This window comes from Lepidochelys olivacea, assembly GCF_965140295.1.
Source record: "Lepidochelys olivacea isolate rLepOli2 genome assembly, chromosome: 4".
NCBI lineage: Eukaryota > Metazoa > Chordata > Testudines > Cheloniidae > Lepidochelys > Lepidochelys olivacea.
Window position 1 is genome coordinate 73,535,217 of NC_140414.1, and position 17,306 is coordinate 73,552,522.

At 41.0% G+C, this 17,306-nt stretch overlaps 1 protein-coding gene across 1 annotated transcript in view; it reads left to right on the top strand.

Moving 5' to 3' along the window:
- The first annotated feature begins 290 nt into the window (after positions 1-290).
- The window catches only part of CPE (carboxypeptidase E), a 96,732-nt gene continuing 79,716 nt past the window's right edge, over positions 291-17,306 (top strand). Inside the window, exon 1 of the mRNA XM_084626727.1 lies at positions 291-913. Within this exon, the coding sequence (XP_084482853.1) occupies positions 613-913 (301 nt within the window). The 5' untranslated portion in view covers positions 291-612. The remainder of the gene's footprint in view (positions 914-17,306) is intronic.

Below are 17,306 nucleotides of genomic sequence, written 5' to 3' on the forward strand. Positions count from 1 at the left end.
ACATTCTAGGAGGTCAGTGAAAAATGAATCCACAGAGGGAGTACCTGAAAGGTGTTACTTCAAACATGCTATTTTCCCTTTTGTCGCTTACAACAAAAACAGCACCCCGAGCCGGTCGCCTGGCTCACCTGCCCCTAAGTCTGGCCCTAGATGCCCCCATAATAAGAACACATCAGTCTTGTCAGAGGTCTCGCTGCCCCCCCTTTTAGCCTAAATGCAGCTCTAAGTGCCCGTCTCCCATGTGGCTGCCTAGCTGTACTACACAGTTGTCTTGTACAGAAGCAACACCAGCCCCAGCCTGACGGCCCCCGTGGCGTCCCTGCATAAATTCGCTCCATCCTTCCCGACCCCGGCTCTGCAGCAGACGAAGCGGAGTGATCCCGTGAACCCACCCCCGCAGGGTCTGCGGCGTCTCCGGCCCCGGCCTCCTTGCAGGGCTATCTCCTGCATCTCCCCGTCGCGCCGCGGAGAGCAGTGCAGCCTGCGGCGCTTTTAGCTGGCTGGGAAGGTGTGAGCAGCGCCGCTGGGGAAGAGGCGGGGGGAGACCGAGGGGAACAAAGCGCCGAGGCAGCTGCTGGCTGCAGAGCAGCAGGCACAGGAGGCGGCTGAGGGATGGCAGCGGCCAGGGGCTCGGGGCTGCTGGCGCTGTGCGGGGCGCTCAGTGCCTGCTGGCTGCTGTGCGCCGGGGCGGCGGAGCAGGAGGCGGCCGCCGGGGCCAGCCGGCGGCGGCGGCTGAGCCAGGAGGACGGCATCTCCTTCGAGTACCACCGCTACCCGGAGCTGCGGGAGGCGCTGGTGGCCGTGTGGCTGCAGTGCCCCTCCATCAGCAGGATCTACACCGTGGGGCGAAGCTTCGAGGGCAGGGAGCTGCTGGTCATCGAGATTTCGGATAACCCCGGGAGACACGAGCCTGGTAACTGCCACCCACCCCGCGCAGCCCTCTCCGCCCGGAGATCCCCTCCGCCTGAGCCCGCCTTAGCCCCGCGAGGCTGGGAGGAGGGACAGCCGCTGCCAGGGCCGCGGGGATCATGTCAATATCGCTTACAGGGCAGCGGGGATAAGGGCAGGCTTAGCACGGCCATGGGGAGACAGGCATCATGCCTAGCCCTGATAAGGAGAGAGGAAGAATACACATGCTAGCGGTTTGTAGGCAGTAGGAATGCCGTGATATTAGTACATGTAGGGCACGAGCAGTCGTGTAGTATTAGGACTGTGGAAATAGTAATTAGTGTGCCCAGGCTACAGGAATCGTTGAACAATTGTTTCGTATAGGGTACAGGGAGCATAGATGAGGCATAAGAGCGCTTGTAGTGCTATAGACAGAATAGAATGACACTTGCAGTGCTTTCAGTTTTCAAAGCCCAGTACTAACGTTATTATGAACATCTTTGCTTTGCTGGTAGGGATAGATGTATGGAAGCTTCTACCAGTCTTTTAGTTGGTCACGTTTTTAATTTTATCATTAAAATGAATGCCATATCACTAACATCCACTAAAAGTGATATTAGAAATCCTAGAAAACAGTGACCCTGATAGGGGCTGAAAGATCTCCCTTTAATTCTGATTTATGAGGGAACACAATGTGCAAGCATACTGGAAGGAAATTACCTTCTTTATTTCCTGACCTAAACAAAATTACAATTTAAAATCTAACATGTCTGTTCAGAAATCTGGGTCACCTTTGAGTGTGTAAAATGCTGTGTTTTTCTGTGGGAATGGTGGAAGCACAGATTGTTACAGCTCATGATTAGCAGTTGCACCACTTATATTTTGTGGAGAGCAACAAACACCTTGTGATTATTTGTACTTACCTTTCAAGATAGTTAAAGCAGGTGATTACAACTGACGTTTATAGTATATTGGTTTTATACATATACACAATGAATTTCTAATCAGTGCAAGTTTACTCATTTGTATAAAAATTTATTTCCAAATATTGTGTTTTTAAAGGGCTAATCCTGAAAGGTGCTAAGCAGCTGAGGTCTGCTATATAGCCCTTTGCAGTCAATAGGAGTTTTTCCATTGACTTCAATAGGTTTGGGGGCAGGCCCACCCACATTAGCACTGATTTCAATGGGAGTTGTGAGTGCTGAGCACCCATCAGGTTCAGGCCCCACATGATTTGAGCTTTATCTTTAATTATCTTTTTGACCTCAGGTATTTATACCCCTGCCTGGCATTCTTTGGGAGTTGCATTGCTTTTGACAGCACCATGACTATTGATAACCATGTTAAAAATGAGAGGTGGTAGGATATCTGACATAATAAAAAAGGCAAAATAAGGGGAAAATATAGTATAGTTTTGGAATGGAATATAAATACCAAAATTGGAAATGAGTTAAAGTATTTTATCGTTGGTGTTGGGGCCATCTTGACAGCAAGCATGATATTTAAAATAAGTGATAAGTATCATTGATTATTATTATTTAATGTACTCATTTGAATGATGTGCAGATGTTACTATGGCTTTCTGAGAGTTATTGCTTTTTATTATTACGTATTTATCCAGCATTCATTCAATCTATTTAAAATAGGAAGAAAAAGACAATTTTACATATTGTGGGGTGGGAGAATATAATTCGCATGGAAGCTCTGATCCTGCCCCCTTTGAACTCACTAGAGGCTTTGCTACTGACGTCAGTGGAATCAGGATCAGGCTCAGTGTCAGTTCCTTACTTCGTCCTTTAACCAAAATGTTTTAATGGACCACGGATAGGGAGCTTTCTTTGGGATTGATCCTGAAGATGACTGCAATGAACATTGAAGATGTTCACCACCTCACAGGAGGATCCCGTTATTGTAATTAAAACGTTCACACTGAACATATTGTTTGAGAACCTCTGATTCAAACCAGACCTTGTGTACTACGACATATCTGAGCAAGTTGTAGCAGCCAATGCTGAAAATGTGTATTTTTTTCCCTACAGATTAACCAGGATTTAAACTGTGAGAGTTTATTGTTGGATAAAAGCTTTAAGGTCTGATCCTGCAAATTGCTAAGGCACCTCTTGAGAGGTTCTGAGCTCCCTTTACCTTCAGTTGCACTCAGGAAGAACACGACATGTTGCAGGATTTTCTTAGTATGTCTAGAGAATAATATTTTGTATCTGGATATATACAGTAACTAAGGGCTCGATCCAAAGCTTATTGAAATAATTGGATAAACGACTAATGACTTCAATGGGCTTTGGATCAGACCCTGACTGTCTAAATACTATTAATGGGCATTTTAGAAATGTGTTCAGTAATAATAAAAATGCTAGAAACTTTCTTCAGATTAGTAAACAATGTCCCTTTTTAGTTTCCTATGTAGGCCTTTGTGATAGCTATAGCAAAAGAAGTGGAGCCCTGTATCAACCCCACCAGAAAATGTGAGTATGATTCTACAACCCTTACCTGTGTGAGTAATCCTTGCTTACATCAGGAGTCCCCACTGAATGCTTTAGAGGGTGAAGACTAGCCACATGAGTAAGGATTATTGATGTAATTAAGGTTTGCAGGATCAGGCCCTATATGATTTATTTTAATCTATCATTAAATTACGATTTACAGAATTTTGTGGCACGCTATGGAGTTGTGATCCAGCCTGTCCTTACAATAAAAATACCCTGAGTCATTGTTTTTTTTTAAAACATAGTGGTCAATAGAGCAGTGATCTGCAGAGAGCTGATAACTGTAGAGACCTGATAAGAATGTTAGGCTACCCTTTGAATTATCCAGTCAGCTGCTGCAGCAATACAAACAATTTCTGTCTGGGTGCATACTTCAGAAAGTTCACATCTCTTAAAGAAACTCTGATTATACCCTTGAGTAGCATTTTTTTATAAGTAAAAGCTGGACAGAATCTATTTGTGTTGGTTTTAATGATCGTGAAGAAATAAAGAAGCACCAATCAGGACACCCTTTGATTTATTGTGTGAAGCTGAACCAAAAGGTTGGTTGCCAACTTTCTAATGGCACAAAACCGAACACTCTTGCCCCGCCCCTTCTCCAAGGCCCCACCCTGCTCACTCCATCCCCCCTCCCTCTGTCGCCTTGCTCCTCTCCACCCTCACTCACTCGCTCATGTACACTGGGCTGGGGCGGGTCCCTTTTTGATGGGATGTTCTGGTTGAAAAACAGACACCTGGTAAACCATAATCTTTGTCAAATTTTTTATGTATAAACACACATCACCAGGCAGATGTCACATAAACACAGGCATCAATATATGCACACAGTCACAATGTGCATAAGCATGTGCACCAACCTGCGGTTTTAAGGAATTATTAATGAAAGGAAACAATTTAATTTAGGTGCAATATAAGAAAACACATGTGAAAAATGGAAAGAACGTTTATGTAAGCATGTATTAAATTACCCAAGCAACTGGAATGATTCTTTAAGACCTCATATTTGCTGGGGTAAATATAAATTAAGAGGTTTTTTTAAAACCCATAATATGCACATTGGAAACAAGAATGGCTCTTCAGGAACAAATCTGGTTTCTTGCATAAGTACATGAAGTATCTTGGCAATCCTTTAAAAAACACAGATTACGCACTCAGAAAACAAGTATGACTTTTTCTGAGCTGTTCCCATAGATCTGCTAAATGTTAAAGGTAGGAGAATGCCAGCTTTTACTTTGCCAAAAGTTTTCAATTGTGAATTAAACACTATCAGAATGTGTTGCATTTTGTGCCATCCTGAATACTATACAATTTAAGCGATTTAGGGTGAAATGTTTTTCTCTGACTCTCTTTTGATTCATGACCATGAGATTGGATTCTGATTAAAAAGGAATTAAATGTACTTTTGATGGTGGCAGTTCCTTTTTGAGTACTACAGAACTCAAACAGGAGAGTAGAGCCCATTGCCACTGTCAGTAAAGGCATGGCTGAATAAGTAGAAGTAAAACTCCAGCAAACAGTTTCAGAGAGAGAGAGGGGTGTCAATACTGGTTGCACCAAATCCAGCAGTATGCTCAAGGAGATGGAGAAGGAACTAGAGTCAGCTGAAAGCAAACCATTGATCTAGAAGGGCAGTTTTATTGCTGTTAAGGTGGTGGAAGCTGAACCCAGTCTAGAAATGATCAAGGACATTGTTTTGGGAGAATTGGTTAGGTGAGAAAAGACAACTTTCTCCAAGCTCTTGCTAAAAAAGGTAAAAGCGAAGATAGGACAGTAGGCAGTGAGGTGTGGGAAATTCTGGGGTAATGGTTGGTGATATAGTATGCCTGAGACTATCAGGGAAGATAGAAGCTGACAATAAATAACTGATTATTACTGTGATGGGGGATAATGGGTGAAAACCAGGCCCCACTGAAGTCAATGACAAAAATCCCATTGACTTCAACAGGGCTAGGGTTTCATGCAATGTTTCTTGCCTCATTTGTAAAATGCTTTGAGGTGTTGGGGGGGAGGGATAGCTCAGTGGTTTGAGCATTGGCCTGCTAAACTCACGTTTGTGAGTTCAATCCTTGAGGGGGCCATTTAGGGATCTGGGGCAAAAATTGGAGATTGGTCTTGCTTTGAGCAGGGGGTTGGACTAGATGACCTCCTGAGGTCCCTTCCAACCCTGATGCTCCATGATTCTTCAGATGAAAGGTGCTATATATGTGTGAAGGGTACCTCCATATTTTATTATATAGAGGGCCTTGGTTGAGAGGCTAAAGGAGGTAAGATGAAAGGAAAAAGTATGGCATTGCTTTTTCTTTAATGATTATATGTACTCTCTCCATCTTGTGTATGAAAAAAGCATTCTGTTTATTAATTAAACTAACAAACAAACAAAAAATCCAACAGTATTTTGCTGTAATTCAGTTGCAGGATAAATTTGCCTATTGTTCTAAGGATTTTATGGGGTTTCCCTTCAGTTTAAAAAGAAAACTGATGGGCTTAGCCTCTGGAAATATGATTTCCATGGGGACAAACACAGTAGATGCAGATGGAATCTTTGTGACTGGGGATAGCCAAGCCCTATGCAAAAGATTTTATCTGGTAATAGCAGTGATATAGAGGGGCTGATTTTACACCATTAAAGTCCATGGGAATTTTGCCATTGATTTCAATGAGAGTAGGATCAGGTCCATATCATCCAAGAGAATAGGTTTCTGGGCCCTATAACCATAACGTATACAGTTAACTAATAAAATATTACAACAGCATTTTGTGACTAAAATTTAAGTTAATAAGTAATCAAAAGCTATTTGAATTGGTTTCTCAACCATTAATCTTCTGATCCTAGTCCTCACTGAGGCAAAGCTTTTAGTGATTTCACCATGAATTTTGCCTGAGGAAGGAACAAGAAAGTGCAGGAACAGGAACTAGTTCTGTACCTTATTGCTATGCTTAGTGCACGTGAGGAAATGGGTAGGCTGGGGCAAAGGTGTCTCTGTGTCTAAATAAGTGGCCTGATCTTTTCAGAAATGCTTAGCAACCAGCAGATCCCATATGGGTGCTTAAATGTGGATTAGGAGTCTAACTTTTGGCATCCATTTTTTTGGCAGTCTTGACCCTAAATAACAAAACCTAAATGTGGGCACTATAGTTATTTGCACCTGCAAAATTTTAGGTACAAAAAAGGAGAAGCCTCTTTAAAGCTGGACTAAAAATCAGGCTTACAATATATGTTAACAAACCAAGCAAATAAAGCTACTGCCAGCCAGCAAAAAAGCTCATACCTGATGCTTAAGATGTCATCGGAGAGTCTATTTCACAACTGTGACATCAGCAGAAAAGACAGCCTTTTCTCCCAAAGGTTATAAAGTTGATAGTGAGTGATAGATTACTTGGCAAAATTGCCTGTAACATTAGCATTTTACTGCCTCATAACGGTCCATTTCATAATGCTTTTAAATCAGTTTGTACGTTTGAAAGACCCTATACAAATTTTAGAAAAAATGGTGATAAGTTTTATCATACAAAAAAAAGCAAATATGGGGGAGGACAGAATATCTTTAGCACACTGTATGAGTAATATGCTGTGCTGTGTCTCCTAAGAAATGTAGCACAGGAGGAGCGGGCGGGGGAAGGGGAGGGGGAAAAGGTGGCTTTTTGCCACCTTTGTGACATGTGTGCTGCGGTGGGGGCTAAAATGCATCCAGCATAAATTAAAGCAGCCTATTTTAATTTATGGGAGCCTTTCCCCTGGCTGCCTATGGGCTATGCTGCAGCCAGGAATCCCTTGGTCCACTATCTCCTACTTCTAGGCCCACACCTACTTTGGGGCTATTGAAAGGGCACATAAATTGGCTTTATGCTGTTCCTATATTGAGGAAATTCTCCCTTGGCCCATTCTGACCTGTTTAAAGCTGCTATCTGCTGCCGGAGTGGCGTATATGGACCAGGGCAGGGGCTAGACCTGGGCAATATTTATGTCCGGTTCAGCAACACCAAAATGTTTTGCAAATTCATTAAGATTCCACCAAATTGTTCATGTAAAGGTCCCAGCTTCCCCATTTAAAAACAAAATCAAAATGTTCCATTTCAACATTTTCAAAATGAAAATTTTCAGTTTTTTGGTTTGAAGTGAATTTTGTTTCAAAATTTCCTTTAATGTATTATTTTTTTAAAATAGAAAAATATTTTAAAATGGTCCAAATTGAACAAAATAATTCATTTAACTGAACTCAAAATGATTTTTTAAATGTTTTTGGTACACTAAACATTTGGACAATTTTTGTTTTCAGTCCAGTCTGGAATTATTTTTTTTCCCGAAATTACCATGATTCACTCAGCTCTAGCAGGGACTAGGATGCAACCTGTGAATTTAATTAAAATACTTCTTAAAATCTTAACTGAACTGATCAGAAGTGTATAAAACATCTTACAGGAAAACTTTGAATTAGGCAATAATGAATACGTCATCTCAGAATAATGTTGACAATACAAACCACTTAAGCCTCATTTTCTTGGTTACCATGAAGTCATCAGAACATCAGATATTATTGTTTACAGCTTTATTGATTATAGTTAATTGCACGTCATTGTATAATATTTTGTTCCTTTCTGTTTCTGTCTCTGTGAGTCTCTCTCCATCTAGAAGTAGAAATCCCATGTGTTATTTGATAAGATCTATTATTATCTCCTGTTTTGGTGAAGCATTAATGCAAATTGAATGTGGCAAGTGACTTGTTTTTAACACTGGACATTAGAGAAAGGCTCATTTTATTATGTCTTTAATGTTTAAGTAGACAACACTTTTAAAGTGATAGTGTTTAGCATTATCTTGCTGCAGAGAGGTCATGGAGAACATGGGGCCCGTCTCCTGTATGTAAGAGTACCGATGGTGGAAACTGAGGTTATATTTCTCCCAGTGCACTGAATAAAGCTGGGGAGATTACAAATACAGTAAAGACAGGAACACAAGGAAAATACTTATGACGTATCTGGAGCATAAGAGGTGCTACAGAGTCACCAAATTACTCCATATTTTCTCTGTAATTTGTTGTTCAGTTTGCCCTTCTATAGTAGCTCATCATTTGCAATTCTCTTTAAACATGTGCCAGCCTTCAGCTAATCCCCCACAATGACTCTTTCCATCTTCCTGTTTCTTAGTGCTGATCTTCCCTCTTCTTAACTGGGACACTATTTCTCCCCCCACCCTCCATTCTTCCCTACTTTCACTGAAAATAATTCCAAGGCAAACATTTTTGTTGTCAAACAGACACACACATGCTCTGAAAATGGTACCACTGCCAGAAATATCCATTCTCATTTAAAAGAAAGCACCAGAATTGTCTGGGGGGAAAAAGTCAACCAAATTCTGGGAGGTGCTAAGTATCTATAGCTCCCAATTAAACTGGAGATTTGTCTTTATAGAAATAAAATCCCACAATAATACAGGCACAGATCATACCCAAGGATCTGCACCCAGATCTCCTTTGTGTGTGTGTGTGGAAAGGAAAAGGTTACTATCTCTGTGGAAGTCCTCTCCTCTTTCCCACCCACTCCTGCAGAGCACTCTGCAGATCCAGAGAATTTGTTCATTGTGAGAGAGTTGAAAATGAGGAGGGCTAGTCTGTGGCCTCAGGGGAACAACCAGCAGCTGTATTAACTTTCCTGTGAAATCGCCTCTGTTCTGGCGCAACTGGGTAATCTGGGGGGTCCCGGGGCAAGTATTGGCAAGGAGAGTTCCCAGCAGCATGGTTATGGATCCCAGAACTGATGTGGGATGGCAATATGTCCTTAGCAGATTCCATAATGTACATGGATCTCATGGGATCTGCAGGGTTTGTGAGTCAGGCTCCTGGTTTCTTCCTTGAAAGAACAACCTCCCTGCAACAGAAAAGTGTGGAGTTCACGCCAAAAAAGGGAAATGCAGAGTTTCCAAGCTCTTACATGGATATTTCCACACAGTCACAATCTGCCCATAATGTTTTAGTAACACTTGTTGAGGTTTAGTTATTCCTGTTCTGTTGGAGTCAAATTTTGAGCAGCCTCATGTGAAACATTTAGTACAAATTATTTAACGAGATAATTTGCATATAACAATAAACTTCTGTTTATGATCAGCACTCGCGGCACCAAACAGTGATGTGGGTAAGTCATGAAGCAGCACAGAATTCGGCAGCTGTAGTCATAGCTGGGGCAGATAGGTGGATGCTGGAGAATGGATGGGGCCAATGTGAACTTTTACCTTCTGCCAACTCTTCAGCTTGCTCCTGCTGCCTCCTTCCCTTCCTGGAGCTGGCTGCTTTTCCCATGTTCAGATTCAGCAAGAGGAGTGGTGAGATGAGAGAAATATGGCTGCCGTGTTGCTTGCTTAGTAGGCACCATCCTAGTTGCTTGCAGCAATTCTTGGCCATTCTGTTCTCTCAGCTAGATGCATAGGATCTCAGTTGGGCTGCAGGAATGGGTGACACATGGCAGCAGCCTTACAATTCTATGGAGGGCCAAGTCTTTCTGCCTGGTGACAAATTAGGACAGGAAGAAAGAAATTCTCTTCCAATAGGAGGAAACAGGGCATTCTGAATGCTCCTTTTAGGTAAGCTGTACTCTGTACTGAATTATTTTTTTCCATATATATCTTTGTTTTTATTTTCTCCATAGTCAGATAGCAATATGCAGCCCTTACCCAAAGACTTTGTGTGCCTCCAGCCTCAGTCCCCTTTTCCTGTGTAGCTCAGCACAATCCTTCATCCGTGTTTCCTGCCTGAAATCTCTAGATCAGTGGTTTTCAACCTTTTTTTGTTTGTGGACCCCTAAAAAATTTCAGATGGAGGTGTAGATCCCTTTGGAAATCTTAGACAGAGTCTGCAGACCCCCAGGGTTAGTTGGTGAAAGGCGAGAAGTAGCTAAGGAAAGCTTTAAGTGTATGGTAGGTGGAAAGGGGCAGGGGAATGAAGCTAAAGGAACACTAGATTTGTTGGGGCATATTATTTGTCTTCTTTAAAAACTCCTAAACATCATCTGCCTATGAAGAAAACTGGTCTTCCTATGTGACATTGGGAAGGAAGTATCCCCCAGATCAAATTATTGGGGATGTTGGGAGTTTTCATCTTCCTCTGCAGCTTGTGGGTAAGGGTAACTTAGTAGGATCATCTGGACATGTCTCATTTAATTAATTCCTTGCCATTGCAGGGTCCTTGGGCATTGGCGTGCCTCACCACCTCTCCTGTTCTCTGCCAATAGTTTGGCTGCTGAGGGCTTTCGTCTAATTCTGGTTGTTGGCTTGGTATTGGGCTGGCTGGGTGGGGCTGTGGCCTGTGATATAGAGGAGGTCATACTAGATGATCTGGTGATACCTTCTGGCATTAAACTCTATGACTAACCCAGATATGCTTAAAGGAAAGACCATTCTACCTTTGGGGGAAATAATCAGGACAGATTCTAACTTGCTTTAAAACAAAATATCCAGAGTGCTCTGTTTCTCCTATTGAACCTAGTGGCGAGATAATTTATTATTGTACATGCAGTAAGATGACTGCCACCATGTTAGCAAACTCAGGGAGTTGGTAGGCAAAATCTAATAGGAAGCAAGTCTAAGGGGAAAAACAATTGAAGTCAGTTGGCAGTGTTTCAAACAGACATTATTAAGGGCACAAGAGCAAACTATTCCACTGCATAGGAAAGATAGGAAGTATGGCAAGAGACCACCCTTGCTTAACCAGGAAATCGTCAATGATCTAAAACTCAAAAAAGAATCCTACAAAAAGTGGAAACTTGGTCAAATTACAAAGGATGAATATAAACAAATAAAACAAGTATCTAGGGACAAAATTAGAAAAGCCAAGGCACAAAACAAGATCAAACTAGTTAGGGACATAAAAGGAAACAAGAAAACATTCTACAAATACATTAGAAGCAAGAGGAAGACCAAGGACAGAGCAGGCCCATTACTCAATGAGGAGGGAAAGACAATAACAGAAAATGTGGAAATGGCAGAGGTGCTTAATGACTTCTTTGTTTTGGTTTTCACCAAGAAGGTTGGTAGCGATTGGACGTTTAACATAGTGAATGCCAGTGAAAATGAGGTAGGATCAGAGTCTAAAATAGGGAAAGAACAAGTCAAAAATTACTTACACAAGTTAGATGTCTTCAAATCACCTTGTGCATCCTAGAATACTAAAGGAGCTGACTGAGGAGATATCTGAGCCATTAGCAATTATCTTTGAAAAGTCATGGAAGACGGGAGACATTCAAGAAGACTGGAAAAGGGCAAATACAATGCCCACCTATAAAAAGGGAAATAAGGACAACCTGGGGAATTATAGACCAGTCATCTTAACTTCTGTACCCGGAAAGATAATGGAGCAAATAATTAAGCAATCAGTTTGCAAACACCTGGAAGATAGGTTTCAGAGTAACAGCCGTGTTAGTCTGTATTCGCAAAAAGAAAAGGAGTACTTGTGGCACCTTAGAGTTAGTCTCTAAGGTGCCACAAGTACACCTGGAAGATAATAAGGTGATAAATAACAGTCAACAAGGATTTGTCAAGAACAAATCGCGTCAAACCAACCTGATAGCTTTCTTTGACAGGGTAACAAGCCTTGTGGATGGGGGGAAGCAGTAGATGTGGTATATCTTGACTTTAGTAAGCTTTTTGGTACTGTCTCACATGACCTTCTCATAAACAAACTAGGGAAATAGAACCTAGATGGAGCTACTGTAAGGTGGGTGCATAACTGGTTGGAAAATCATTCCCAGAGAGGTTATCAGTGGTTCACAGTCATGCTGGAAGGGCATAATGAGTGGGGTCCCGCAGGGATCAGTTCTGTGTCCAGTTCTGTTCAATATCTTAATCAGTGATTTAGATAATGGCATAGAGAGTACACTTATAAAGTTTGCGGATGATACCAAGCTGGGGGGTGGGGGGGGTTGCAAGTGCTTTGGAGGATAGGATTAAAGTTCAAAATGATCTGGACAAACTGGAGAAATGGTCTGAAGTAAACAGGATAAAAGTCAATAAGGACAAATACAAAGCACTCCACTTAGGAAGGAACAATCAGTTGCACACTGGGGGTCAGAGTGGATCACAAGCTAAATATGAGTCAACGGTGTAATGCTGTTGCAAAAAAAGCAAACATAATTCTGGGATGTATTGACTGAACCCCGAGTATTGTAAGCAAAACACGAGAAGTAATTCTTCCGCTCTACTCTGTGCAGATTAGGCCTCAACTGGAGTATTGTGTCCAGTTCTGGGTACCACATTTTAGGAAAGATGTGGACAAATTGGGGAAAGTCCAGAGAAGATCATCAAAATGATTAAAGGTCTAGAAAACATGACCTATGAGGGAAGATTGAAAAACTTGGGTTTGTTTAGTCTGGAGAATAGAAGACTGAGAGGACATGATAACAGTTTTCAAGTACATAAAAGGTTGTTACAAGGAGGAGGGAGAAAAATTGTTCTTCTTAACCTCTGAGGATAGGACAAGAAAAAATTGGCTTAAATTGCAGCAAGGGTTTAAATTGCAGCAAGGTTGGACATTAGGAAAAACTTCCTAACTGTCAGGGTGGTTAAGCACAGGAATAAATTGCCTAGGGAGATTGTGGAAGCTCCATCATTGGGGATTTTTAAGAGCAAGTTGGACAGACACCTGTCAGAGATGGTCTAAATAATACTTAGTCCAGCCTTGAGTGCAGGGGACTGAACTAGATGACCTTTCGAGGTCCCTTCCAGTTCTATGATTCTATGTGTTGAGTGAGCATAGGTGCTGGAACTAGGGATGCTAGGGGTGCTGCTGCACCCCCTGACTTAAAGTGATTTCCATCATATACAGAGTTTACAGTTTGGGTCAATGGCTCTCAGCACTACTACTATACAAATTATTCCAGTGAGTGAGTTCTTTTCTTTTCTTTTCTTTTCTTTTCTTTTCTTTTCTTTTCTTTTCTTTTCTTTTCTTTTCTTTTCTTTTCTTTTCTTTTCTTTTTTAAGGGATTTTTTCAACTTTTGTACTGAATGTAGTTTAATTTTGTAAGCAATGCCAACTTAATTGCTTTTGGGGAAAAACATTATATATTTAGAAAATTTTGTAAATTTAGAGGCATTTTCCGTCAAACAAAAAGGGAAAACCGTTTTATCAGAACAAAAAGTGTATATGTGGGGGTAGTTTCAATAATGCTGTCCCCACAATGGCCCATCAAGCAAAGCGAGAGAGCTAGACATTGCTAAGCATTATTTTACTTTGTTTTTAAACATTTGTGAATTCATCCAAAAGTTTTAGTGTTTGTAGTTTAAGAGCACTTTTAAAGTTCAATTAAAAACAAGTGTATGTAGAGTATGTGATAATTTCAAGAGCCAAACTATGTGCTGGGATGGACTTGCAGAACTCCCACTAAAATCCAGGGGCCGTGAAAGGCATATTCATGTGCAGAGTTTCAACCAAAGTGAGCAATTTAGGACTCCGATCCTGCAAAGGCTTACACACGTGGTTAACTGTATGCATTAGGAGTAGTTCCATTGAAGTCAGTGGGTCTACTCACCGTGTGTAAGATTAGGCCTGCACATAAGTTTTTGCAGGATCAGGGCCTAGTATTTTTACTCCCAAGTTATACTTCTGGTCAAGGTATTTAATTATCTCAGTTTTTATTCAGATCATAATGAAAAAGGGCAGCTTTGGCAGCTCTGTATGCTACTTGGGAAGCCCCTAGGCCGGCGTATTTCTTAGGGGTTGAATCCAACCATTTTACAGCCCCTTTACTTTGCTGGAGCAGCATAAAGGGGGGACAGACTGTAGCCAAGAATCAGTGCCCAGATCTCCAGAAAGGGCATTACTTTGCACCATTGACTTCAGTGGGGATTTTCCTAGAGAATTCATAAAAATCAGGTGTAGGGCCTAGCATACTATGGAGAACTGTGAGTTCTCTGTTCAGAATCAGCTATTGATAGTCAGATGGTTTTTGAAAGAGTTGATTACATTGACTTGGTTTCTCATGCGTGATGCAGTTATCACTACCTCTGCATATCTGCAGAATTCATTAGGGATTTCTAACAGAAAAACAAAAGGCAGGCCTTTTTGTGTCATTGACTTGGAAGGTTAGAACAAACCTGGTGTTGTACGGTAGTTAGACTAATGTGAATTCCAGATCATTAGTAGCATGAGTTTTATAAAGTGTGATGATTTTCTAAGGCATCATGAAGCACTTGATGAAAAGCAGCAGAATACAGTTGTGTTTCACAGAATATGATCTTGCTATTGTGTTAATTCTGCTTATGTGAGAAATTTACTGCTATAAAAATTTAATTCCTTTTATCCAGGAGCAGTTCTGTATTCCATAATTTCTTGACCAGTTTCTCAATACTTTAGTTAAGGCATGTGATGAGACATGAGGCCAATGCCCGACAGACTGGCCTTCATATTTGCTGGCATGAACAAGGGGGGTACAAGTTTGTGTCTGCAAAAATGGAGGACAAGTTAAGCCAGGCAACCCAGTCTGGAAATTTGGCACTACACATATAGCCATGCAATGCATTTGTGGTGAGGTAAAGAAACAAACAATATTGCTTTATGTGCTTGCTTTGGGCTGTATACTACTAATAAACCGTGTATGGTACTTTCTCACTGGGTTCTCTATATGGTAAATTCTTAATCTTGGATCCAATGACCTTTTTCTTAGCAGGATCTCTTTAAAGAAAATTCTGACATGCATGGTTTCAGAGTAGCAGCCGTGTTAGTCTGTATTTGCAAAAAGAAAAGGAGTACTTGTGGCACCTTAGAGACTAACAAATTTATTTGAGCATAAGCTTTCGTGAGCTACAGCTCCGATAAAGTGAGCTGTAGCTCATGAAACCTTATGCTCAAATAAATTTGTTAGTCTCTAAGGTGCCACAAGTACTCCTTTTCTTTCTGACATGCACGGCACCATAGAGCACTAACAAAGGTATTTCTAAAGATATACAGTGGGGAAGCTGGAGTACACTGAGAAAGGGGATTGTAGCTACCAAACGTATGCGAATCAAGAAAAAGAAGTGAAAAGAAAAGTGTGTAACTTAAGGCTGCCAATCCAGTTAATCAATATGGTGAGCAGAAGTACTGGGTATTGGTGAAGAGGATGTATTCATTTTGAAACAAGTGCCTGGGAGGAAATCGTTGCCCCATTGAAGTCGATGGTAAAATTCCCATTAAGTTCAGTGGGAGTAGGATTTCATTCTCAATCTCTGGGAACCTACTTCAGAGTATCCTGGGTTGAGTGAGGGCATCTATGAGAAGACAATGGGGACTTGAAGGGATTGAGACCTGAATGGTACTGAGCCCAGAAAATAGAATGGTAGCTGGGTTTGTAGGTATTTTTTTCAGTGAAAACACATAAATCATTGTTAGCTCTTATGACAAATCTATATGTTAAGTAAGTACTGAGATACTGTGGATGTGTGGGTGGGGGTTCAGGGTCTTGACTGGATCAATAATCCCAAACATATGAGCTGATTTACCCAGAATGCCTGTCGGGTTACTGGAGGAGTGCATCATGGAGTGGGAGCTTTGACATCCTATGGCTGGTGTAGGGGATTGAGGATGGGGCCTTGTCTCATCTCTTTGAGATGTCTAATATTGGCAAAAGTGCTAGACTGACTCAACTCCTTGTTGCTACTGTGTTTAGTCCCTGCCCACAGAGAGAAGGCTTCCTCTGTCCTTCCTTTCTTTTTGTGTACCTGTGTACGGCTAGCCAAATCTTGTCATTGGCAAATGACAGGATGTTTGTTTGAGGAAGCACTGCAATATTTGATCTAACATGTGGCCATACATTAGAGGTAAATGTAGATAACAGTAAATGGTCAGAACAGATCCGTAAATCATAAACCCTTTGGAATGCAGTTCTAGGACAGTACACTTTCTTTTAAAATTAATACAACAACAGTGCTGTTTAATTTTTTCCCAAAGCCAGGGAGGCTTTTATAACCGTATAAACCATAGTCAATTTTAGCAATCTTATTTAATCTGGCCCAAGACATGTAATCTGGCCTGTTTGTTTACTCATAAACTAAATCCTGAGATGTAGGCTGAGATAAACCAAGAGGCAGCTTTTATGTGGAAACATTCATTGTCATGGAATATAAGATGCCTAATTTGCATCTATATAAAGACCTTGCTCTTACTGCAGAATGTGCATATGGTCTAAAGTAGTCATCATATGCTGTAGGTGCAGATCTGCATTAAAGTCAGATAGAAAGAAGTTGTTTGATCTGGTGAGACTTGGGCCCTTTGGCTAAGATTTAATGAAGTCACAGTTCAATATCTGATACTTTTTCTTTGGCAGATATGTCTTTGCAGGAGTATGAACTTTTATGTGCTTATAGATTTTTCTGTATCTAAATGTGATCCTGTAATACTAATTTGTGACTGTAACTGACCCTTCTTCAGATCAGTTCTCTAATCACCACATCCCCACAAAAAAGATGTAAAACAAAAATAATTGAATATTTTTACTGTACAATAAAATTAATGTTGAAAAAATAGAAAAGAGGGCAGAAGATTTTAAATGGTAATAACTTTCACCTCATGTTAATGACTGATAAGTAACAAGTATGAATTGTTGAAAGTTTCTTTCAGGAAGTTTCTAGATGTAAATCATGTAACTTGAATGACCCCTTCATAAAGGAATAGGAGCCCACACTGAGTTATACATTGCACTGGTTCACAAGCATGAACTGCATCTTCCCAGCACATGTATCTTTTGTAATGAAGAATTTTAAAACTTTTTCAACAGGAAAAGCAGAAAGCACTTATTGGTTTTGGCCAATTCTATTTTTTGGTCATAATGCTAGTGCTAGGAAAACAGCAGTAGGATGAGTTCAAACTCCAATTTCATGTCAACGGGAGCTGCAGATAATCAGCACTTTTGAAAATCAGGCCAGAGGCACACAAATTCCAGTGACGAAAAATGGGA